The 26,897-nt window shown below is 32.5% G+C and overlaps 1 protein-coding gene across 4 annotated transcripts; it reads left to right on the top strand.

The window, feature by feature from the left end:
• Positions 1 to 14,569: 14,569 nt before the first annotated feature.
• SIEL (ARM repeat superfamily protein) lies at positions 14,570 to 26,685 on the top strand. Of its 4 annotated transcripts, none has more exons than XR_016515093.1 (9): positions 14,570 to 15,411; positions 16,950 to 17,027; positions 17,159 to 17,392; positions 17,522 to 17,713; positions 23,064 to 23,204; positions 24,675 to 24,764; positions 24,901 to 24,996; positions 25,083 to 25,391; positions 25,754 to 26,685. XR_016515093.1 is itself a non-coding variant. In XM_068631227.2 (8 exons), the coding sequence occupies exons 1-8, from the start codon at positions 14,827 to 14,829 to the stop codon at positions 26,673 to 26,675; spliced, it is 2,733 nt and encodes a 910-aa protein (XP_068487328.1). In that variant the 5' UTR covers positions 14,570 to 14,826; the 3' UTR covers positions 26,676 to 26,685. The 4 variants fall into 4 exon arrangements, 2 of the variants coding, with proteins under 2 accessions (XP_068487328.1, XP_090150527.1); XR_016515094.1 differs by having other exon boundaries at positions 25,068 to 25,391; XM_068631227.2 differs by having other exon boundaries at positions 24,901 to 25,391.
• The last annotated feature ends 212 nt before the right edge of the window (positions 26,686 to 26,897 follow it).

The following is a 26,897-nucleotide window of genomic DNA, read 5'->3' as shown; positions in this document are numbered from 1 at the left end:
ATAAACAGGGACAGAGAGAGGGGAAAACTTTGGTTGTCATAGAAGAAGTATTTGCAGAAGGTACTACAACGTTTTGGTATACACGAAGATACAAAACCTGTAAGTACTCCACTTGCTCCTCATTTGAAATTGAGTAGCCGTTTATCTCCGACGACTGATGAAGAACGAGAATACATGGCGAAAGTCCCATATGCAAATGCAGTTGGAAGCTTGATGTATGCAATGGTGTGTACGATACCAGATATTTCACAGGTTGAGTGTTGTTAGCAGGTACATGCATGATCCGGGCAAGGGTCATTGGCAAGTTGTGAGATGGATTCTACGGTACCTCCAAAATACCTTAGATGTTGGATTGACATTTGAGCAAGATTAATCACTTGGTCAATGCATAGTTGGATATTGTGATTCTGATTATGCAGGTGATTTGGATAAGCGACGGTCTACAACTGGCTATTTGTTCACTTTAGCAAAAGCGCCAGTTAGTTGGAAGTCTACCTTGCAATCTACGGTGGCTTTGTCTACGACAGAGGCAGAGTATATGGCAATTACAGAGGCTGTGAAGGAAGCAATTTGGCTTCATGGGTTGCTTAAAGACTTGGGAGTTGGTCATAAACAACTTGAGTTATATTCTGACAGTCAGAGTGCTATTCATTTAGCAAAGAATCAAGTCTTTCATGCACGGACGAAGCACATTGATGTTTATTATCACTTTGTGCGTGAGATTCTCGAAGAAGAGGAGATTATTCTCCAGAAGATTCACACTACGGAGAATCCTGCAGATATGCTCACCAAGGTGGTTACAAGGACCAAGTTTGAACACTGTTTAGACTTAGTTAATATCTTGCACATTTGAAGTTGGCGCCCGGAGGCGCAAATTTGAGGCACTGTAAAGTTTGTTTTTTTATGTTTTGAGAAAATTTGTTTTAGGTGGGACTTGAAATTAAGCCAAGGTGGAGATTTGTTGATTTTGGCTTAATCCCAAGTCCCACATCGGTGGGTTCATTGTTTGGGAAGGAGGTTTGAGGGTTATAAATTAAACTTTCCTCCTTCACTGTTATATATCCCAATTTGTAATATTTTCTCCCATAATAATAAAAGTGAGCTCTTTTTACTGTGCTCGGAGATTAGGCTAAATTGGCTGAACTCCGTTAACAATTTTCTGGTGTGTTTTTTCTTCTTTATCTCTTTTATTATTCCGCTTTATTTATTCAATATTATTTGTCGGGTAGCTCTATTAGAATTCTGTTTTAGTGGAAAAATTACCTGTTTTTCCCAACAAGCCAACTCCCTAATCACCTTGGTTAAAGCAATGTACTATATTTCAAGTTTTCAAAAAAAAAAACCTTAAGAAATCCTATCACAAGCAACATTCTGGATAACAATAGTCAAGATCAAATACAGAGAAATTACAAAGCAAAAGGGAACAATATCACTTGAAAAGTTTAAGCATAATTTAGAAGAAGATATAAAAAATAATCACAATTTGAACTTCTTAAAACCAATTATTTGAACCAAAGAGTTTCTATTTACAAAAAAAAGTACACTTTCAAAAATCTATAATTTTTACATTATGAGAACCACATTCTCTATTCATAACCACACTAAAAGTAAAAACAAGAACCTACACACAAAAATCCAACCATCCTGGACAAATAGATAAAATAGTTTGCAAATCATAATTTTTTTCAAATACTTCATACAATAACATTATACATTTTTTTTTAATGTTTTAAGGGATTACTACTATTTGTTAGAGTATTTTTTTTAAATGTTTTATTTTTTAGAATTATACCAAAATTATAACATATTGGTTGTAATAGGAATGAAACATTTTTAAAATATTAAAATTTATTTATTTGTTGATAAAAAGAATTTAGTGGGTGTGGTGCACCACCACCAAGTATTTTCAAAATTTTATGTGAAATCATCTTCAAAAAAACCTTAAGGAAAATAATTTTAATGTGAAACCATCTACAAAAAGCAAACCTTTATAGAAGATGTGACTTAATAGTAGTTATGCTCCCTACTAAATGAAAAGGCCACGTCAAACACACTAAGATGGTGCATGCTTCTATTCTCCAATGGAAACCAAACAATTAACAAAAATATTAGTGTGGTTTACTGTTATAGACTGTTTAAATGAAAAAAAAAAATTGGAATTTCATATTGATGAGAGATGGAGAAACTAAAAACAATATCATCAGATTCTTCATAGCATTCACTTTTATGTTTGAAAAAAAAAAAATTTCTTTTTTATGGTAGAAGTGTAAACACACTTCCCTTTCGAAAAATATATAACCAGTTCAAGATAATGAATGACTTTTATCACGATTGAATTTTATTTGGATTTTGAAGAGAGATTGGAGAAATTAATATCTTGTGTAACTCTTAAATATGGTGGAAGTAAAATTATTTTAGAAAGTAAAATTTATGTGTGTGTGTTTTGTTAGATTTGTGAATACGACGAGTTTTAATTTTAACCCTTCGTCATTTAATTTATAAGCTGATCAATAAATAAATAAATAAAACTAATTTATTATTATAATAATAATAATAATAATAAAATGACAGTGAAACTTGATATCTAAATGCAAAAGACATCTTTAGTAAATGGTAATAAGAATTAATGAATTTCAATTGTAAATATAAAAATGTTTAGAGAATCAAAATAAAATATAATAATAGAAAATATCTCTCTCCTCCCTCTCTAATAAGAATTAATGAATTTCAAAACTTTCAAAAAAATTTGTAAATATGAAAATGTTCAGAGAATCAAAATAAAAAATAATAATAATAGAAAATCTCTCTCTCTCTCTTCTCATCTCTCTCTTTGTAACTCGTTCTACATGTGGTGACATGCATCTCTCTCAAACTCAATATATTCGTGAACTCTTGAATAAAACACAGATAACAACCTCCAAACCTCAACCAACACCCATGGTCTCCAATGTTGTTTACAACAAAATTTCTCTAAGGCTTTTTCCATATCCTACCTCCTACAGATTAGTCATTGGTACCCTCTAATACCTAGTGGACACTCCTCAACACGACCTTCTTCTTCATCAACAATCTTCCTCTTCCATCATTGTCTTCTCAAACGTAGATTGTGGTGTGAATATTGACAATCTCAAATCCACAATCGATTTCTGCATCTACCTAGGATCAAACCTTATCTCCAAGTCCACACATAAACAAAAAATAGTGTCTCGGAGTAGCACTAAAGTTGAGTACCATCTTGTCGCAGTTGTAAGGATTAAGCTCCTTTGGATCAAATCTCTTCTTCAAGAGCTTCACATTCCCACATCCATTGCTAGAATTTTCTCAGACAATTTTGGCGTTGTCCTCTCGAGTGCTAATTATGTCATGCATTATAAATTCAAACACATCAAATTGGATCTACACTTCGTTCGTGACAATATCCAGACTAAACAGATCTCTCTCCTTCACATCCTTGCACGCTATCAAGTTGTTGACCCCTTGACAAAACCTCTGTCAGGTTTCATGTTTCTCACCATTCGAAACTCAAAGTTGAACCCGCTACAACCATAACTTTCAAGGGGGTGTTAGAGGTATGAGTTACGTAATTACTCCTTTATTATGTCTTTGCTTTATATAATCTCTTCATCTTTCTCTCTCAATATACATAAATACAATATTTTTCCTTTGCTTCTCTTTCTTACCATGTCACTCTATAGATATTAACATATACTAAATAAATTAAATTAAATGTAAAAGTTGTATAAATAGTAATGTTAAATAACTTATTCTTGGAAGGCTTAAATTAAGGGTTTGAGACGATTGGCTTTTGGGGATAGGTAAGGCAACACATTAACATATTAGGGTTTCGTGTGTGCAACAACGACACAAGTAGGATTGCGATCTGGTGCGCATGTGCGGCAACGGGAGCGGCGATAGTGGGTGTTTTGTGCGGTGGCGCGGGCTCGTTAGGGTTACGCTCTGGTGCAACGACAATGTTCGAGCGGCGTCGAGTTTGTACTTGTAATTGGTGTGCAACATGATAGAATGAAAACCTAATAGTTGCCCGTGTGGATGTAGGTTGCAGTTGGCGACTGAATCACGTTAAATCATGTGTTGTTTATTTTTTGCAGTTGATTCGTGATTATGTGTATTACTTTCGCGTGTGTTTTTTCCCATCAAGTGGCATTAGAGCTTAGTTCGTTTACACACTAGAGATCCGATCAGCAGAAATTAATCAACAAGATGTGAAAATTGCGGCTGCACACGTCCCAAAGTTAGGGTTTCACATAGGCGGCAACAACGTCCCAAAGCTAGGTTTTCGCAGGGACTGTAGTGGCGTTCCAAAGTTAGGGTTTCGCATAGGAGGCAACAACGTCTCAAAGCTAGGTTTTTGTAGGGACTGTAGTTAAAAATGTTGAAAATTGAGCTCCGAGACTGGAATAAAATTTCTTTTGGTAATGTTCACAATGTAGTTCTTCTTAAACAGGGTCTCCTTGATATTCAACAAAACTTAGAGACTGCTAATTTGTCTGATATTGATGGGTTTCTCTGTCAAGAAAAGATTGTTAAGGAGGAGCTTGATCATGCTCTTCATTGTCAATATTTGTTTTGGAATGAAATGGCTAAGATGTTATGGTTCAAAGATGGAGATCGAAATACTATTTTTTTCCATGTTGTGGTCAAAAGGAGAAATAATTCTAGTGGGATTCATTGTCTACGAATTGATAATGAGGCTACTGAGGATCCTAAACTCATTGAGGATCATATTTTGGAATTTTATAAAAAAAATTATGTTGAGTCTATTTCTAATGTTCCGGATACAACTAATATGGAAGATTTTATTAGTTCTTATATTTTTGAGCTAGTTTCCTCTGAGGAGAATATGATGTTGATTAAATGTCCTAATTTTTTGGAAATCAAGACTGTTGTTTTTAATCTTAATGGTAATAGTGCTCCTGGTCATGGTGGTTTTGGTTTTCTATCATTCTTGCTGGGACATTATTGGGACAAATGTTTGCAATGATGTTCAACAGTTTTTTAAACAAAATTGGGTTCTCACTAGAATGAACAATAATGTGGTATCTCTTATTCCTAAGATTCAGGGTGCTTACTCTATTAAAGATTACAGGTTAATTGTTGTTGTTAATTTCAAATTTAAGATTATTTCCAAGATATTGGTGGATAGGCTTGCACTTGTGACTGCTAGAATCATTTCTCCTAATCAATATGGGTTTGTTCAGGGTAGACAAATTCAGGATTGCATTGGTATTCCTTCTGAAGCTATTAACATGTTTTCTAAAATGGTTAGAGGAGGTAATGTGGCTTACGAAGTTGATATTCAAAAACCCTATGACACTTTGAGCTGGAAGTTCTTATTATTAGTTTTGAAACGCTTTGGTTTTCACCCCTCGTTTGTCGGTTGGATTAGTACAATTCACTGTTCAGCTATGCTTTCTTTCATAATAAATGGCAGTTTGGTGGGGTTTTTTTTCCCTTGCAGTAGTGGTGTTAAACAAGGTGATCATTTGTCTCCTTTACTTTTCTTTCTTGCAGAGGAAGTTCTTAGTAGAGGTATCTCTAAGCTTGTGAATGATAAGAAAATTTTACATATGGCTAGTCCGCAAGGTTATCTCACTCCCTCTCATAATTTATATGTTGATGACATATTTATTTTTTGCAAGGGGGGTTATTAAGTCTCTTAGAAATTTGAGTATTTTTCTTATACATATGGTGATTTTTCTGGTCAATATGTTAATAACGGTAAAAGAAGTTTTTCCACCATGGATAATTCTGCAAGATTTGTCACCAAAATTCAACGTATTCTTTGTTGTAGTCATGATTGTTTGTCTTTCAATTATTTAGGAGTGCTTACTTTTGTTGGTGCTCCAAAGTGTCGATTTCTTCAACATTTGACTGATAAAATCAAATTGAAGCTAGCATCTTGGAAAGGTAAATCTCTTAGCATGATGGGTCGAATTCAATTGGTCAATACGGTGATTATTGGATTTCTAGCTTATAGCTTTAATATGTATAAATTACATATTTCACTTCTTAGCCAAGTTGAGCAGTGGTATTGAAATTTTATTTGGACTGGTGATATTCTGAAAAAAAAGGCATACTCACTGTGAATTGGGATCCGATTTGTTCTCCTCTTGAGAATGGAGGTTTGAAGATTATTAATCTTTGTCTTGAAAATAATGCATATCTTCTTAAGCTTGCTTGGAACTTTGCTTATAACAACAGGCCTTGGTCTTTTCTCCAGAAAGTTAGGGTTCTTAAATCAAAATACGAGTTTATAATGATTTATAGATCCTCATTTCTTTGGCCTGAAATTAAGTAGTTTTGTTATACTATACTTGATTATACTTCTTGGACTGTTGGTACTGGTACTTTTATTAATTTCTGGAATGATAAAGGGTGTTCTACTACTTCTTTAGCAAATATTGCAGGGTTATCTGATGGTGCACGCATTCCGGATACAGTCTCTCAGTTTTGGACAGGTTATGATTGGAATATTCCTTTGTCTTTACAGCAGATGCCTCATTTTTTTAATCATATCATGGTTAGGGAGGAACATGATATTCCTAATTGGATTCTAGATGAGTCTGGTCATTTCACTCTTAAATCGACTAGGACTTTGTTCTTGGAACCAGGAGTTTCCTATGGTTGGGGTAGATTCATTTGGTCTTTATCTATTTCGCCTTCCAAAACTCTAGTACTCTGGAAATTTTTTCATGGGCGACTTCCTATATATCAACATATTCAGAATAAAGGTTTGCATATATGTTCTATGTTTACGCTTTGTGAAAAACATGAGAAATCTATTCAACATTTATTTTTTGAATGTTTAAATGTTTTGCATATTTGGAGTTGGGTTTGGGAGATTTTTCTTACTTCTCATTCTTCCTCTAATAAGAATGATCTTCTTTCTTTTATTAAGACTTATGGTAGTCCTTTAGTTAAATTGATTAAGCTTGTTGTGATAACTTTTTTTCGTGAGAGTATGAGGGTGTTTATTAGTGCTTTCTTTGCGTTTTTTGAAGTTCAAACTGTTATGGTTGTTGAGTTTTATGGAGTTATACATGTTATGGAGGAAGCTTAAAAGATGGGGCTTACTAATGGTTGGCTTGAATATGATTTTGCTTTGGTTTGTGCTGCGTTTACTACTACGACTAATGTTTCGCGGATGCTTCATAATCGATGGAATACTTGTCTTAATTATTGTGGAAAAATCAGGTTTAGGGTTACTCATATTTTTCGTGAAGGAAATGCGTGTGCTGATAAGTTGACTAATTTATAATTTATTCATAGAGAATCATTTCGTTGGTATAACAGACTCTCATCTAGTCTAATTTTAGAATTCTTTTTTAATAGATATAATCTACATATGTATCATTTTTGTTAACATATAAGTTTTGGTCTAATCTTCCATATTTTTTGTATTTTTTTAATAATATTATTTTATGTGATGATAAATTATTGTTGTTACTTGAAGTGTCAGCCTAGTTGAGATGTTAAATTGCATAATAATGTCTAATATAAAAGTTTTTTTTTAAAAAAAAAATTAAGGGTTTGCGACTAACTTATTGAATTCTTCCTAACATTATTTTAACATATTTTTTCACATATTTAAGCTATATCTATCAATTTAAAGTAAGGTGAATATGCAAATATTTTTATAGTATTTTTTTAACTAAAGATGTTTACTATGTTACGGCAAATTATTCACTTATTTTTAAACTGACATGAATATCGCAGTTGTTTTTGTCTTGTTATTCTTAATTTTTCCTAAATAAAAACTGCCCTCGTATGTCAATGACATTTATTAAATTTCTCCTCATTTTCTATTTTTTTAAAGTTACTTTTTTAATTTAAATATATTTTTAATATCTATACCTTTGTTAAGTTTGTTTTCTTTCCTTCAAATTGAAAAACTTGTTCTGGTCTTTTGATTGAAATGTTTTATACATAACATTGCTAAAATAAATATTTAAAAACATTTGATTAGAAAAAAGTACAACTGAAATATATTGTCATATAAATAAATTAAACTTGTTATTTCATCTAAATAGATATTCATGACAAAGACACTAACGAAATAGTTTTCAAATAATAACTCAAGTTATCAATTTTAAATTAAAAATAAACTTATCTAAAAAATGCATGAGACACTACAAGGAAACAGTGATTTAACTTTCATATCTATGCGTGGACTAAGTGTGGACGCGATTTTCGTCAGCCAAACCCACGCAAAGCCGGCGCAAAAGTAATATTTTTTTGTCAATCTGACGCATAATGGACGCAGGTACAGATTTAAATAAAAAAAAAAATATTTCAGTTTGCGTGGGCTACGGCTGACGCAAAGCCGACGCAAATAATAGGAAGCGTGGGCTAAAGTTTTTGATTTTATATTTATTTAATGTATAACATGGTAATAAATATTATAATTTTTACTTGTTTATTGTATTTATTTTAGTTTTTTTAATATTATAATAATTTTTTAAATTTCAATAATTTTAGTATATGTTAGTTAAATTAAATTGATTACGTATTTTTAAATTATTTAAAACATTATCTTAAACAATTTAAAAAGAATTGAAAAATGTTAAAAAAATAATAATTGAGTAAATGAAAAAATGTAATTAAATTTATAAATGTTATATAAAATACTTAAATTTTTTAAAAAATAATTATTTTAATTTAATTTAATTTATAATATTATAATAAGTATTTAGATATAAATTAGTTAAATTAAATTTATTAAATTGATTAAGTGTTTAATTTAAAATTATTTAAAGAAATTATCTTATAAAGTTTATAAATAATTGAAAGATGTATAAAAATAATAATTGGGTAAAAAAAATACATATTTAAATTTTAAAAATATTATGTATTTATTTTTTGTTGTATAAATTAAATATATGTTTTGTTCTATAAATGAAATTAAGTTTTTGTTGTATAAATTAAAATAACTTTTTGTTGTATAAATGAAATTGAATTTAATTGTTTTGTATAAATTAAAGAATTTTTTTTATAAATTATATACATTTCTTTTATACATTAAATTTATTTATTTGTTATATAAATTTAAAATAAATTAAATTAAATTTTTGAAAGTTTTAATATAATTTTTATTAAATTATATTTAAGCTACATATTTATGAAAATTTTCACATGAGTCACATTATTAATAATAATAAGTATAATAAAAATCATAATATGACAAATGATGAAAATGATAATAAGAAATTAAATATAAATTCTGCTTAATATTTTTTTTTCATCCCTTTATGCGTCGGTCTTTGGCCCACGCATAAGCTCACGCATATCGTCACTTGTGCGTCCACTCAGATTATGCAATTTGCGTCCATTTTGCGTGGACTCCAACTCGTGGCCCACGTTAATTTTCATTTGCTTCCAAGGTTTTTTGGTCGGAATGGTGACCAACGAAAATTCGACGCTTATGCGTCCGTTTTTTTTTATCTTTTGCGTTTGTTTTTGCCTCATGCTAAATCTTTATTTTCTTGTGATGGGAATAAAATTATACTTATTTCTTTTTGTTACTTAAGAGATATACACTTTAATTATTTAATATTATATATATTGAATAAACTTTAAACATTAGGGAAACATCAACCCTATTTTTTAATCTTAGTTAGTTGCATTATCACTTAATAGATACAATAAACAAACAATTGTTAATCAATTTAAAAAATGTGCTGAAACTTTTAATTGATTAAGCCTGAAAATATATCATTTTCTCTTAGAAGAATTGCAATTCTACTGGTATGTGTGATATGTAGGTGTAATTCCATCTATATAATGCTCCACTTCTTATTGTTCTTAAGCAGACATTAAAAGTTGGAAAATAATTACTAGTTGTCTTGGAATATGTAAGACCCACAAGCTTTATAATGCATAGCACAATAAACATATTATAAGAAAATTACTATACTTTTGTCATTCATGTCTTAAAAAAATTGTTGGTTTAAATTACTTATTCACCAGGACCATTAAATTTTTAAAATAAAAATAATGAATAATTCTTTTAAGAGTAACTTGATCTCTTATTTACTTTATACATGATAAATTAATTATAAAAATTAAACCAATTATTTAAGTAAGAGTTGATATATTTTTATTCTACGATTCTTTTTAAAATTATAGTTTTAGTTCCTACGTTTGAAAACATTAGCTAATCATACTTTTCAAATATTATACTTGTCTCAATTTTTTAAATATTCAATATTTCCTTTGTAGAAAAAAGTGTTTACTTTATAGACTGGGTGTTTTAAAAAATAGAGACAAACTTTGAAATGTTCCATCTTTGATCCTATGGTTTTTATTAGGAATAAAACTTTGAATACTACAAAATACAGAGACAAAAACTATTGGTATAAAAAGTTGAAGATAAGAATACAAGTTCAAATGTTTTTGTCTGACTAAAAACACCATCATCGTTTGAATAAACTGTTATCTTAGCTTTTTTCAGTTGAAGAGTATGTAGCAACCAGATTCAAATCTGTTATTATTTTACTTTTGAGAAATCAAAATTTGTCTTACATAACTATGTATATAGACCAGTAAGTTAACTCGACAATGGCGTATATTGGATTAGAAATGTATGGCATTTGAGCATTAGAAACTGTGAAGTGACACTAGTGAGTGAGAGGGTGATGGAAAAGGCAGTGGTGCTTTGCCAACTTCTTTATATGTGTATATGTGTCTATATATCTATATATATATATATAATGGTAGATGTTGGAATTGCAATATGAACAGAAAGTTCCTCTTTGTGGGTCATACAATCATTTATATTCTTCTTCTTAAGAAATGAGAATAATAACATGCTATGTTCGTTGATATCTATATATCATTCTCAATGTTTAAAATGATATTAATTATCTTTTATTTTCGTGTATCTAATCTTTAATCTATACTTATGCATTTATTATGACGTACAGATAAAAATAGATAAAATAAGAAACCTCGTAATTATTTTATTATAATATTAGGGTTGGAATAGTGATTGAAATAAATGTCAAATCATGCTGGTGTTTGTGCTAAAGAGTTGACTTTCTAACTTTGAGAGTTATTAACTTTTAAATTCTTCTTATAAAAAATAAACTTTTTGAAATTCTTCTAATTTCCTCTAGGACCAGTCAAATATAGCTCCAGTCAAATATAGCTCCTGATAAAACAGTTTGGTTCAAATGCATAAACATTGTTTATATTTTATTGATGTTGGAATCGAGTATTTCATATAAGTAGATGTAAACTTTATCTATGAGTTGGTTTTATGAGATTGAATTAGACTTAAAGTCCACTTCTTAATAATAAGAAACGCGATACAACTTCAACGATTATTTTGTTTGGATTATGGAAGAAATTGGGAGAAAAAAAATGATATGAAATAAAAATAACAAATTATAATTACTATTATGATTATTGTATAATTATTGTGTAAGTGCAAAAAACCTAAATTTTATTAGCACTCCATTATAGAGCTACAATATTGTTTTTAAGAGTAATGTATATTAATATCGAAACTCCCTCGATTTCAAAAAGTTTAAAATATCTGGGGAGGATGCCAGACATTACACAATTTATAACATGGCTTATACAGACATCCAAAGAAACCAAAATAGCCTAATAAAATAAAGAAGAATATGAATGTTCCAACTCTTATATAAAATAAGAATTTGTGTACTACCTAGCATACTATTTCTTCTATCCACCTAGCATACTATTTCTAGACACAAAATTGACTAATCTCATAACCCTTGTGCCCCATCTAGATAGGTAGTACAAACAAGGTCAAAAGATACTAACTATTATGTTATTTTTAAGATGATATAGATAAGATAATAAGATGATGTTTATAAACGTTTAAGTTAGAGATAATTAACAATGATTTTATATATCCAACTCATATAAGTAAACATCCATCAACAATAATATATATATATAATTTTAAGGTTTGTAGTTATCACATTTAATATAATTATTGTGCTAATTTGAGTCTTAAAATATCTTTGTGAACACATTATTCTTCTAAAATCAAGACTAACCAGTCTGATATTCTCAAGATTATCGAGGATTACCCAAATCACAGAGGAGATAAAAGGATAAAGTGTTTTATAGAGGTCTTTTCAACGTTGTAAGAACATATTGCACTAGATATCTTCATGTTTTAAAACATTATTTTGACCTGCATAAAATAAAATAATTATGTTAATTAATATTACTGATTTTAATTGTAAAAATCACATTAATAGTTTTTTGTTTTTGTTCCTAGCTGTAGAATGAGTTCCTGAACTAGTTGATGAGTTCCTGATCCAAGTAATAAGATGAGTTTGAAAACATGACAATGGTTTATTGGGTTGTATAGGATTTTCCAAAAAAACAACGATCTAGTTTCGAGGATGGTTGTAGTGACAAATTGAACGATGACCATTGTGTGAGAGAAGGAACAAGAGTGTAAAGATTTTTTTGATGTTTTAAGGTTTTGAATGAAACCGAATATACTCATAAAAGGTAAGGGTTTTGTGTTCTAATCACGCAATATTATGATAATTTTTCACATTCAATTTCAATTGAATTTTGCCACTGGGTAGGGCTTTTAGTGGAAGACTACATGTTCTCCAGACCATGTGTGTTAATGGGTGTCCATAGGAAAATATTCTTATTTGTTTTTTCTTCAAAAATGAAGTATTGTATGTGAGTCCAATTAAGGGTAACATGGATTTGGTTGTCCAATTTAATAAAAAGTTGGGGGAACAGTCCACAATTTTCAACATAGACCCATATATGTTTGAGATATTTTATGTTTATGATTTCGCATTGTAGAGGAATTGGGATCTTCATCTTGTTATCCATTCATGTTATGACTTTGTTGTGTTGGTAATATTGACTTTCTACCTTTCAAGATTGGTTCAAATATTTTAAATATATTTACTAAAAATAAGAATGAAGTGTTGATTATTTTTATGTTAGTAGGAACAATGATATTTTTTGGAAGAAGTCATTTGAAATTGAAATGAACCTTGCTAGTGTGCCTATATGTTAGTTTGGTATTGATTCTAATAGTTCCAATAGTTCTTAATTTGGTTGTTCAATCTTCCAAAGCATTGAGCTTGTCAAGGCCGTCATCGAGAGGTTACTGAAGGAACTTTTGGGAACATTGGGGGTGTTGCAAAACATTAAGAATTTGATTTTTGAGTGTATTGTAGAATATTGTGAATTTGATTTTGGGTATTGTAAAATAATGAGAATTTGATTTTGGGAGTATTGTAGGACATGAAGAATTTGATTTTGGATATTGTAGAACATTGGGTAAACCTGCACCACTAGCAACATTTTTATCAAATTCTTCAACTCTCCACCAGCAACTCCAAATCTGACTCATATTACACGTAGAGTCCACTTGTTCATAAATGTGTCACTCTGTGTGTCACATAATACCAGTTAACATACCAATCTAATAAAAAATATCAAATTACATACTTTAAAAAAAATTAAGATGAAATTGATTTTTATAAATATCACTATAATAAATTGACTATTAAGCCTTAATGTAAGGACAAAAATGTAATTATACCTAAAAAAATGTGATTATTTAATATGGACTTTTTTCAAAAGGTCATCTATTCATGCAATCTCGTAGTTTTTATGGGATTGTTAAAAGACAAAATTGATCTATTATTGTCATTGTTGTCACTAGTATCACTATTGTTTATGTGTTGTGTCGTGAAAGAATTAGAAGAAAGTGTTTTGATTTGTTCAATCCAAAATACTTTCAAATTATATAATTTTGAAGCTTTTTCTTTTTCATGAAAAAATACTTTTTGAATTACACAATTTAGTAGTATTTTTCTTTTAAAATTTTACAATCTAAAAATAAAAAAATAACTTTTAAATTGTACAAAAGTTTTTTCATGTAAAAAATAATTTATAAATTACACAATAAAAAAGTTATTTTTTTTTATTTGCACAATCCAAACTTTGTTTTCAAGTTGCACAATTTAAAAATAAAAAAAGTTTCAAATTATATAAAATAAAAGTAAAAAAAATATACATTGCATAATTAAAAGTAATATTGACTTCTAAATTGCCAAATTTAGAAGGTTTAAGAAATTTGTTTTTGGAAATAGTTCTCTCCCTGCAGCATATATAATTCCAACAGACTCAACCTGATATTGAAAATGACAAAGATACCCTTTTAAAATGACCAAAATAATCTTAAAAAAGATTGTAAATAAAAATTACCTCCTTTTATCTGGAAATATTCGGAATTAGGTATCTGAAACACATTTTTGAATTCCAAAAATATTTATCTAGCATTTTTAATTTTATGTTCCGAATTTTTTTATGGAGAATGTATTTTTTTATTTTTGAATTATTTTTACTATTCCAGATTTTTAAATCTGGAATAAAGATAATTTTATAAATTTAAAAAAAAATATAGGATGGAGGTTAAAATTAATATGGTGCAGAAAATGCCGTTCATCTATTGCAGAAGCCCAATGTACTTGACCGTTAGAATTTTGCGATTTGGGCTTTCTGAATGGTGGGAAAACAATAATTAACAAAATAATAATACATTTTTTTATTTAATTACATTTTTCTCTTCTAAACAAATTGATATTTCAATTGTTTACTCTCACTTTACTTTCCCAACAGTCTAAAACCAAAAACAAAATCATTCCCTCCATTTAAAAAACTGGTTTCACTCTAAAGCAAAATAAATAGGTTTTTTTTTTGGCAAAAGAAAATGAAAATCTGAATATTAGGAGCCACTACCACCTTCTTCAACACGACCGGCGCCGTCGCAGTCATTTTCCGGCAATGGCCAATCAAGACGAAACCTCTGATCCGAACGAAACCCTCTCTCTCCGCACCCTCTGCACCATGAGGTCCCACCTCCTCCACCCTTCTACCTCAAAACGCACCGTTTCCAACATCCTCCAAACCCTAACAAACTCCCAACACCCCACTCCTCACTCCCTCAAGCTCCTCTCAGACGTCGCCGTGCACCATCCCGACCTCGCCCTCGCCGCGGCTCTCCCCGCTGCTGAGTCCTCTCCCCGCCTCGCTGTGGAGGCCATTGGTGCGTCCTTGTCGGGACTCCATCTGGACGACGCGCGCTTCACGTCGCTGTGCTTCGGCGCCTCCGTGCCCGCCCGAGCGTGGATGCTCCGGAACGCGGGTTGGAGTTTCCAGGTCCGCCCTGGCTTGCTGTTGGCGGTGCTGCTGGGGTTCACGAAGGATCCGTACCCTTACGTGAGAGACGCGGCGCTGGAAGGGCTCTTCGGGTTCATCGAGCGCGGTGGAGAGTTGAAAGACGTTGGCCTTGTGGACGCGTGTTATCGACGCGCCGTTCAGTTGCTTCGGGACGTCGATCCTTGTGTTAGGTTCTCTGCGGTTCGCGTGGTAAGGTTCTCTTCTGCTATCATTTCATTTTCACGGCAACTTTTTATTTCATCAGAGTTTATATTTACTCCTTTGCCCTTATAACGGGAAAAACTAATATTTTAACTTGGACATTGTACGAAATAAATTACATATGATAATTTTTGGATGTGTAAATTATGTTATAAATAAATTTTTAAAATAGATAAATATTCTCCTATATATATATATTTTTAATTTAGATTAAATAAATAATTTAAATTGTTTTATATGGTTATTTTTAATTATTTAAATTTCAGAGAAAGGGTAAATTATGAATAATAGAGGGTGAAGATCAATTGTGAGACGTAATTTTTGGTTGGTTGAACAAGCACTTCTAAATGAGTGAAAAAGAAAGAAAATGATGAGAGTATTTAATTTGATTTGATTGGATTTTTTTTTACAAAAACGATATGGAGGTTAAAAGTGTAATTCCCCCGTCTATTACTAAGTGCCTGCATTTGAGAACAAATTAACTATTCTAATAATTAATTGAATATTTTTGAATTTGAAGTAAGATAATTTTAAAGATTTTTTTTATTATTCTTTAGTTTTTATCTAAAATAACCATTGAATAATTTGATTAAATTATATAAGTTAATTAAAGTTTAGAAGAAGACTGGGTGAGGACGTGGTTTAGTTTAAATTTAAATTTTTAACTTTCATCCATTTTAAACTTGAACATGATCTTGTTTCGTCTTTGAGGAGCACATAGACGAAGAAAGCGAAATTCTTTCCTGACCCGCCATGTTACCATGACTAATTGTTTATGCTGATAAATCCAGCAACTACAGTGCAGGTATTTTTTTCAGGGTAATTAACTTGAGAGGAGTTTTTAAGTTTGAACACAAATTCATCTAAGGTGACTTTCAAAATATTTGTTTCAGAGGAAATTTTTAAAATGACCTTATATTATTGAAATATATTTCAATTATACATGTTGTCAATATATAGTGATGCCCATGATTTTTAACTGTAATAATTATTGAAATTGTGGTCATATTGCTGGGATTTTAAAAACTGCAATACTATGACTGCAGTGAACCGTATTTAAAACCATGGTGACATCATACTATTTCAGTAGGTTAATACCATGAAATTGGTCTTCTATTGGACCAAAGTAAAATGATAGCGGCATATTATTTGCAATTTGAAGACAATGGATATATTATATATGAACGAAGGGCTAATATGATGTAAAAGTGCATTTTTTTTAGAATGGAAGTATACTGCATTGAAGATTAATTTGATATGACCTATATCACCTACAGCCAATGCCCAATGTGATGTAGGGAATATTTTTAGATGACTAACTAAACGGAGTGCTTAGTCCTTTTCTGTTATTGCTAGTTATTGTGTTACGGAAATATTAGAAATGAGAAAATCAGATACTTCAGTATTGGTGTCAATCAGATAGTGTCTTGTTGAGTTTAGTCAATTGTCAATGATTAATATTCTGTTTTTGAGCTAGTTGATGGTGGTAAGTAAGTCTTTGAATGATGCAAACTTATATATTCCAGGTGGCTTCATGGGGTATGATGTTGGCAGCTTCTAGCTCAGAGATGAAAGCCTATTGGTCCAATGACGTATTTGCCAAGGTATACTTTGGGTTGGGTTGCATGTCACAAATTTTTTGGTGTTACGTATCTGTTTTAATTTTGTAGCTTTTCGGACATTTGTTGGCTGATCCCTCAATATCACGTAACACATTCACTGTATGTGCATATAGCTATGCTCCATGGCAAGAGATATGAATATGAAGGTTAGAGTTGAAGCATTTAATGGCCTCAGAAAGATGGAAATGGTATCGGAGGATCTTCTTTTGCAAAGTTTAGCAAAGAGAGTTTCAGGACGTGGAAAGCAAAAGGATACTGGGGGTCAGCGCACATCTGAACAATTTGTCATGTTGGCAAGTAGTGTTGCTGGTGCACTAGTTCATGGACTTGAGGATGAGTTCTTTGAGGTAACTTTTGAAAATCCCTTGTTAGTAGAGGTTTATCTAAAATTGACAGCAATAATCTAGTATAGTTATAATGCTTTTTCCTTGTGTGATTGTTTGATAATATATTCTTCATTTATGCCTGATGTGAAGGTGAGGAAGTCTGTATGTGAGTCCTTACGCACACTCACAAGCCTATCTGCGGCGTTTGCACGTGAAGCCTTGGACTCTTTAATGGATGTGTTGAATGATGATTCTGCAGTGGTTCGCTTACAAGCTTTAGAAACCATGCATCATATGGCAATTGATGGCCGTTTAAAGCTACAGGAAAAACATTTGCACATGGTGTGTTTCTGATCCTTCATTAATCATTTTTCTCTATTTCCAGCATATATTTTAGTGCCAATGGTTTTTCTTTTCTCTGAAACTGCAAGATGCATCTCATATTGGCCAAATTATGGAACCTCCTTCATATTGCTGTATGGAGATTTATTGATTATTTGTATTCTTTTCTTTTCCTTAATTGGAAATTTTACCTTATTTACTGTGCTAGGAGGTAGGACGAAATTTGGGGGTAAATCTAATGTCTTTGTTCGGAAGTTTTATGGTTAAGGAGTTTTGCTAGTGGTGTGGTTAACGACGTGGTGTGGTTATCGTTGTTATGGTTTCAAATTAATTAGGTGTCCTTTGGCTGGAGAAAACGTTATCTCACTTTTAATTACAAAATTGTCATCTTCATTTTCTATTTTGATTTTTAAGAACAAAAGTTCCATTTTGTTTTCATTTTCTCCCCCTATTAAAGGAAAAGAAAGAATAGGGTAAATCCCTTGTGTATATTGAACACATAGGGTTATGTTTATATAGGAAAAGAAACATATGGGCTAAGCGCATTACATAAATATGAGATATCTAACAATATCTATAATATCTCATAATATCTAATTATATATAATAATATCTAACACTCCCCCTCAAGCTGGAGCATATAGATCATATGTACCCAGCTTGTTACAAATGTAATCAATCCTAGGCCCTCGTAAGGGTTTAGTAAAAATATCTGCTAATTGATTATTTGAATTAACAAACTCAGTCTTGATATCTCCCGATATAATCTTTTCGCGAATGAAATGACAATCAATCTCAATATGCTTTGTCCTTTCATGAAAAACTGGATTTGAGCTAATATGAAGAGCAGCTTGATTATCGCATATAAGTGTCATTTGATTAACCTCTCCAAATTGCAATTCTTTAAGTAACTGTTTAAGCCAAATAAGCTCACAAGTAGCTGAGGCCATAGCTCTATATTCTGCTTCTGCACTAGATCTTGCCACAACACTTTGTTTCTTGCTCTTCCAAGAGATCAAGTTATCACCAATGGAGACACAATAACCAGAAGTTGATCTTCTATCAGATGGAGATCCTGCCCAATCAGCATCTGAATAACAAACGACTTTAGTATGGTTATTATGACCATATAACAAACCTTTTCCAGGAGAGCCTTTAATGTACTTCACTATACGAATGACTGCATTCCAATGATCTTCACATGGAGAATTAAGAAATTGACTCACCACACTGACTGCAAAGGAAATATCAGGACGAGTACCAGTGAGATAGTTCAATTTTCCAACTAATCTCCTGTACTTCTCAGGATCTGAAAGAGGCTCCCCCTGATTGGGTAGAAGCTTAACATTGGGATCCATGGGAGTATCAACAGATTTCGAATTCATCAACCCAATTTCCTCCAAAATATCTAATGCGTATTTTCTTTGAGAGATAACAATACCAGTATTGGATTGTGTTACCTCAATCCCCAAGAAATATCTGAGTTTGCCAAGATCTTTGGTCTGAAAGTGTTGACAAAGGTGTTGTTTTACTTGTGAGATGCCATGGTGATCACTGCCTGTAAGAACAATGTCATCAACATATACTACAAGATAGATACACCCAGCACTCGAGTGACGATAAAAAACTGAATGATCTCCTTCACTGCGAGTCATACCAAATTGTTGAACAACATTGCTAAATTTTCCAAACCAAGCCCTAGGAGACTGCTTGAGGCCATATAAGGATTTGCGAAGACGACATACCAATCCAGAAGACTCCCCCTGAGCAACAAACCCGGGAGGTTGCTCCATATAAATTTCTTCCTGCAAATCCCCATTAAGAAAAGCATTTTTGACATCCAGTTGATAAAGAGGCCATTGTTGAAGAGCAGCCATAGCTATGAATAAGCGAACAAAGGCCATCTTTGCTACTGGAGAAAAAGTATCACCATAGTCTAAACAAAAAATTTGGGTATAACCCTTAGCCACAAGACGAGCTTTGAGACGATCAATAGTACCATCAGGACCAACTTTGATAGCAAAAATCCACCTGCAACCAACAACAAATTTCCTAGATGGTAAAGGAACAAGTTCCCAAGTTCCATTATTCTGAAGCGCATTCATTTCATCAAGCATGGCCTGACGCCAACCAGGATGAGCTAAGGCATCACCTACAGATTTTGGAATGGATACAGAAGAAATAAACGAAAGACAGGTATAAAAGGGTTGAGATAGTCTATGGTAACTCAAAGCAGTATAATGTGGAGAGGGATTACGAGTAGAATGTATACCTTTACGAATAGTAATAGGAAGATCAGGTTCAACAGTCGGAGGTTCAACTGTAGGAGCCGGAGGGGGATGAGGTGTTGGCACCGGAACAGAGTCTGCTGATGGACGATGAGACGTTTGACGACGACTATACACCTGAAGAGTTGGTGGCGGTGGTGAATCGTTAGGTGCACTAGGTACAACAAGAGGAATATTAACGTGATTAGATGAAGAAATTGAAGGAGAAGGACAAGACTTAAAGTAAAGGGAAGATTCACTGAAGGTGACATCTGCTGAAATAAAATAACGGTTTAAGGACGGTGAGAAACATTTATATCCTTTTTGTGATCTAGTGAACCCTAAAAAGACACATTTGTGTGACTTAAGAGATAATTTATCAAGACCAGGATTAAAATTATGAACAAAACATGTGGACCCAAAAACTTTGGGAGGTAAAGAGTGGAGAGGGTCATGTGGAAATAAAATAGAATGAGGAATTTTGTTATCTAAAACTGAAGATGGCATGCGATTAATGAGATAACATGCACTAAGAACAACATCACCCCAAAAACGCTGAGGAACATCACCCCAAAAACGCTGAGGAACATCACCATGGATTAAAATAGTACGAGTTGTTTCAACAAGATGTCTATTCTTGCGCTCAGCTACCCCATTTTGTTGAGGTGTATAAGCACATGAAGTTTGATGAAGAATACCATGAGAAGCCATAAAATTTTTAAAAGAATGAGAAAGATACTCACGTCCATTATCACTGCGCAAAATTCGGATGGAAATTCCAAATTGATTTTTAATTTCATTGTAAAATATTTGAAATATAGAAAACAACTCAGAACGGTTTTTCATTAAAAATACCCAAGTACATCTTGAATAATCATCAATAAAAGTAACAAAATACTGAAATCCTAAATTAGACTTAATACGACTTGGTCCCCAAATGTCAGAGTGAACTAAGGCAAAAGGAGATGAAGCACGTTGTGAGACACTACTAGGAAAAGAACTACGAATGTGCTTCCCTAACTGACACGACTCACGCGATAAAGTAGACACATTAGACAAACTTGGAACAAGCTGCTGCATCTTAGCAAGACTAGGACGACCCAATCGAGCATGAATGAGAGATGGAGAATCCATAATTGCGCCAACATGTGTAGAGATCTGTAGTTGATAAAGTCCATGAGACTCACATCCGGTGCCAATCATCCGTCCCAAACTCCGGTCCTGTAAAGTAACAAAATCTTTGGTAAAAGAAATAACACAATCAAGGGAACGGGTGAGACGACTAATGGATAATAAGTTAAACGGAGACCCAGGGACATACAAAACATTATCAATAGATAAAGAAGAAAAAAAATTAATAGTACCAACACCATGTGATGGTACCCTATATCCACTGGCCATGGTAACCGAAGGTAAATAACCCGTAGTAGATAGGGAAGAGAAAAAGGATTTATTACCAGTAATGTGATCAGTGGCACCTGAATCTAGAACCCAAGGGCCATGGGAAATAACTCATTAAAATCATGAAGAAGAGCATGAAGTTTACCTAGATATTCTGCCATTGTACCATCAAGACGTTTGGGAGCAACAATTGTGAGAAGATTTTGACATACACCATAAAGACGTTGAGTATCATTGGTGTATAATAATTTTGCTTGTTCCCAAACTCCTGAACATGTCTCATAGGTACGAAAAATTTGCTTTAAAGATGAGTGAATGGTCGATTTGATAACAATGCATAATTGAGCATCAATTTTCAACCAACGGAAAACCTCATTTTCAGCAACAGTGGAATGAGTAAGATGATCAACATAACCTTGACTCTTAAGCCATAATTTAATATCTGATGCCCAAGTGTCATAATTGGTTCCATCCAATTTGTCAATGGAAAGATGAACATTGACGTAATTAGTATAAATAGATGAATTCGGCATAATGACTGCAGAAGAAGCCACAGTGGTAGCGACAATGGAAGACGCCATAGTGGCAGCGGAAGCGGAAGAAGCCATAGAAGATAAGGACAAATCCAGTCACTGGTTAATTGGCGGCAACAACAAAGATGAAGGCTCCGGCAGCGTCTCTAGCGGAGGCTCCGACGAGATTCCGGCGACGGGTCCGACGAGACAGTGGGGCGGTGGCTGGAAAATTCCAGTGAATAGTGGGTTCACCAATATAAATTGAACCCTAAACCCTAACCTTATGCTCTGATACCATATTAAAGGAAAAGAAAGAATAGGGTAAATCCCTTGTGTATATTGAACACATAGGGTTATGTTTATATAGGAAAAGAAACATATGGGCTAAGCCCATTACATAAATATGAGATATCTAACAATATTTATAATATCTCATAATATCAAATAATATCTAATTATATCTAGTAATATTAACACTCCCTATTTTCAAAAGTTTGTGTAGGAATAAGTGAAATATAACCTTTTATTGTTTTTTTTCTCACCATGTCCTATACAGATTACAAGCTTGTGAAGAAAGAAAACAAAGTAAAACAATGCGACAATTTTGTTATTAAAAAAAGTGAAAAAAAAAATAGAAATTGTTTTCTCAAACCAAATGGCCTAAGCTTTTTAGTAGATTTGTAGAATGAACTAGGGCCCTAGGGTTGACAAAATTACATTTGGAAAGTGAAGAATGAGTAGCGGGTGCCTGGAAAAAGTTATTTTTGTTGGAGACCAATAAGCCGTGGTTTGTGTGATTGGTTAGATTGCCTGTTTTGAGGTTTACCAAACATATAAGAATGATTATTTGGGTATCGGTGGGAAGATACAATCAAATACCGGGGACTGTTGTGCCTTTTGCCTCTTCTAAAAGGAGGAAATATTTTACTAAAAACTGTCCTTAAGTTTCAGCTGATAAAAACTTTTTCATAAACAAAACCTGGCGAACAGCATGAACCAGTGGTGGGGATTTTATTGAGATTAGTTATGGACATTGAGTGTTTTCTTAGTTGAATTCTGGATTGATCTTAATATTTTTTAATAAACCTCAATTGCCAAAATTATGAATTTTTCTCTAGATGCACTTTATTACTGATATTAGTCATATGTTTTCATTTTATTTTTCAGTTTCTTGGAGCTCTGGTGGATACTAGTTGGGATGTAAGATATACTTATAGGAAAATACTTAAAGTAATGAAGCTAAACAATCTGGCATTGTTCAAATCATCTGTTGACAGACTCCTGCGAAATTTAGACAGTTATCCACAGGTTTGCTTTATACTCGGTTCCGCGTGTCTTTTATATTTTCAACGGCTATGTAAAATCTCTTGTTAATTTTTTTATTTTATTTTCAATATGCAAGGTTATTTTATCTGCAACAATAAAACCAAACACCCATGTACACTACATGTATTTTTATTTCACAATTCAGGCTTGAGGACCTTGACTGCATATAATTATATCTTTTAACCGTTTTTTATCCATTTTATATTCTATTTGTAATTTTTAAATATGCAATAATTTGTGTTTTGCATCATCATCTCTTCTTTCACAGTGCACCATTGGAAGTTTTATACGTTCTCAATTTATCCTTCATTACGTGTATTCTTCACCCTTTTACATGATATTTTTATCTTTGCTGCATCATTGTCTTAATATTCGATCATGGTTTAACTTTTTGTTATGCCTTCAAAATTATTAGTAATAGCCATAAAGATGTGCAGCAGAACCGAATAAGATAAATAGAGCTATAAATATTATTTAAGTGAAAACTAGACTAACCACAGCATGGGTGGATTACATACCAAAGTAGTCCTCCAGCATTCAGAACCAGCCATTAATAAAGGAACATTTAATGACCCTTCAAAGAACTTGTTTTCTCTAACGGTCTCTTTGTTTCAATGGAGGGGAGGGAATGTGCACAGATTCCCCTTGTTTGCTTAAGGGGCTTAGTGTGGATTTGAGCTAAAGAATGAGATCAAAGGGAAGAATAGATTTTCGAATTGATGATCATGGATTTTGTATAAAATGTTCACATAATAGATTATATGCACAAAATACTAGGTGATTTCATCCATAATTGATTACGGGTGTTTTTATATCATTTTGTTATATAATAATAATGTTAAAAATAATGTTAAAAATAATAAATATAATTATTTATAACTAATAAATATCAAACTTTCCATTCATTTTCAACCTTTCACCTAATCCAAACAACCCACTTTCTTTTCTTATTCTCTTTTTTTTTCTTTTTTCACTCCCTCACTTTTAATTATATCATCCAAATAAACAAACCACTGGAAAAGTAGGAAGTGAAAGATGCAATGATCCATCCAAGATATTGTCTTTGCTTTATTGATTCATGCATATTTCTTCGGATGAGGTTTTTGAATTAAACTTTGATTGGCAAGAGGTGTAGGCACAGCGAGCTGTGAATTGATATTGTATTTAATGAAACAACTTTCACTTTCCATAACCCCAAAAAAAAAGGAAATAAAGCCAAATTATTCCTCCTTACTCTAACAAGTAAGTGAGTCAACTACCTGCAATTGTGGTCAGTTTCCTAACCTCTTTAGTTGCTTCCCCTTACTTGCTTGCTCATTTTCTACAAAGTCATCCCTCTTTGTAAGGGGTAATCCTTTTCTTTCAGAAGACGGAGCCAAGATTCTCAATACAACTACTTCTTAACCATTCTATATTCCATATGTTTAACTTTTATAACTTTGGTGTTCTCAGGATGAAGCTGATGTGTTTTCTACTTTTTCTCATCTGGGCCGAAATCACAAGAAATTTGTTAGCCTGATTATGAAGGACACGTTTGAAGAGGTGTGCTTGTTCGGAATATTGTATATTATCCAAGAACTTCTTGATCCTTCCGCATATTTTGCATGTCAATGAGACAGATATACCTATATATATTTGAAGTAGTGGCACTGATTACTTTTTTATTTCACTTTTAAAGGTAGGAACGGCTTTGGAAGGAAATGTAGAATTTGATAGTGCAAGGATAGCTGCACTGTTAATTCTTTGTATATCTGCTCCACTCTTGAATGCTGATGTAGGCAGAATACCACCAGTTATGTTTTCTTATGCAGTTACGTTCCTAGGTAGAATTTATAATGCTTTTAGTGATATCATGGATAGGGATGCCCTTTTGGCCTGCCTATGTGAGAAAAGCAGATCTACAGAGTATTCCGCAACAAATATTAACCTCATGGAAGGGGAGGAACAGTTGCCTTTATCTGAAGGTGATGCTCCAAATTTTACTAGCAATGAGGTGATTGGCGCACATATCACGAGGGAGCCGGAAGAGTTAGCAAATAATCAGATTGAACAGCAACAACCTCTGTATGATGAAGTTATAAACTTCACAAACTATATCCTTGCAAAGCCTCCTACTATGTGGCCGAGGATACAGTCAGGTGATACCAATGAAGTTCTAAGGTCCTTAAGGTGATGAATTGTTGTATAACTTGAGTAACATATGTGCCTTGGTATTTTTTGTTGTTTCTTCCAATATTTGTATCGAGTGAGTTGCATAAAAGTAACCGAAGCCTGTGTACAGATATCATTTAAAATAAACTCAATTTGGGCATATTGATTTACATTTGTGTGATGAATTTATGCTTATACAAAATATGGGGATCTAATTAGTTGGTTGTGTGCATCTTGTTTTTTGCTTGAAATTTAAGATGTTCTGCAAGCTTTTATAGTATACTTAAATATCACTTTTTCTTATATTTTGATTGTTAAATTCAGCATGCACGTGTCTAATATTCTCCTTGTTCTTTTTAACCATTCATTTCTTTGTGCAGGTGTTTGAAGGAGTTAACTGCCATGAAACTTGATTCTTTGGGATCTGGTGATGCTGATGCTTTGGCATTTACTATACTATATCTCCGGGTAATAGAGCTACTTGCGGAAGTATGGGAGCACTTACTGCCAGCAAAAAGGTTGTGTTCTCAGCGAATAGGAAAATTGGAATTCAAACTGGGAAAGCTTGATAGGAGGGTTAAAGAATTGATGAGTAGGTTTATAGGCTTTTCTGCAGAAGAGGAATTGAACGTCTTGGAGCTAATGTTATTGACGTTGGCCCTCAGGATATGTAAAAATGAAATCATCTGTCTTAATCATACATTCAAGAGATTGAGTACTCTATATTTACGTGTTGAATCTATCCTTAAAGAAAGTTCTGCGTTGCCAACCAAATTCGTAGTTGAACTTGGGAAAGTATTAAGTACCATCTCCACCGATGGAGCTTCTTGCAGTCCACTTCAGTTTGATGGATGTCTGGAGTTTTTCTCTCTGAAGCAGTTTATGTTTCATGGAACAATCAAACATGTAAACGCAGAACTAAGCATTCCCAACAATGACATGGAACACCCTCTTCCCTTCGTTTCAGGGCTACCCGTTGGTGTACCATGTGAAATCACTCTCCATAATATTTCAAGTGAGAGCAAGTTGTGGCTAAGGATGACTTTGGATGATGGTTTCATACAACATGTCTTTCTTGATTTGGACTGTTTTGAAGGCTCTGAAGTGGTAAGAAAATTTACATTTGTTGCGCCGTTCTACAGAACAGCAGAAGCTTTATGTCTTACATTGAAGGTTTGCATTGGTGCAGAATGTTTGTTTGAAAATGTTGGTCCAGTCCAAAGATTTGGGGGACCAAAACGTGAGCTAGTACTTCTTTGTAAAGAAAAACAAGTTTATCTTTCCAAGGTTAATAAAGATTAATTTGTTATTATTTTTCTTGCTTTTAGCTATGCTAGTGGAAACTACTGCTCAATAAATTCTGATCTCTTAGTTCCTTTCAACGTGTTATTTAAGAGTTTCTTTTCAAACTAAGAAATATCATAATTTTTTTTCATTTAAATAAAATAAGTATACATTTTTTAATTAATTTATTTTTGTTTCTACATCATAAAAATCATATACAATTAAATATATAATGGATAA

Source organism: Phaseolus vulgaris, chromosome 8 (assembly GCF_051622355.1).
Source record: "Phaseolus vulgaris cultivar YP4 chromosome 8, ASM5162235v1, whole genome shotgun sequence".
NCBI lineage: Eukaryota > Viridiplantae > Streptophyta > Magnoliopsida > Fabales > Fabaceae > Phaseolus > Phaseolus vulgaris.
This window is presented reverse-complemented; position numbering and strand designations above follow the sequence as displayed.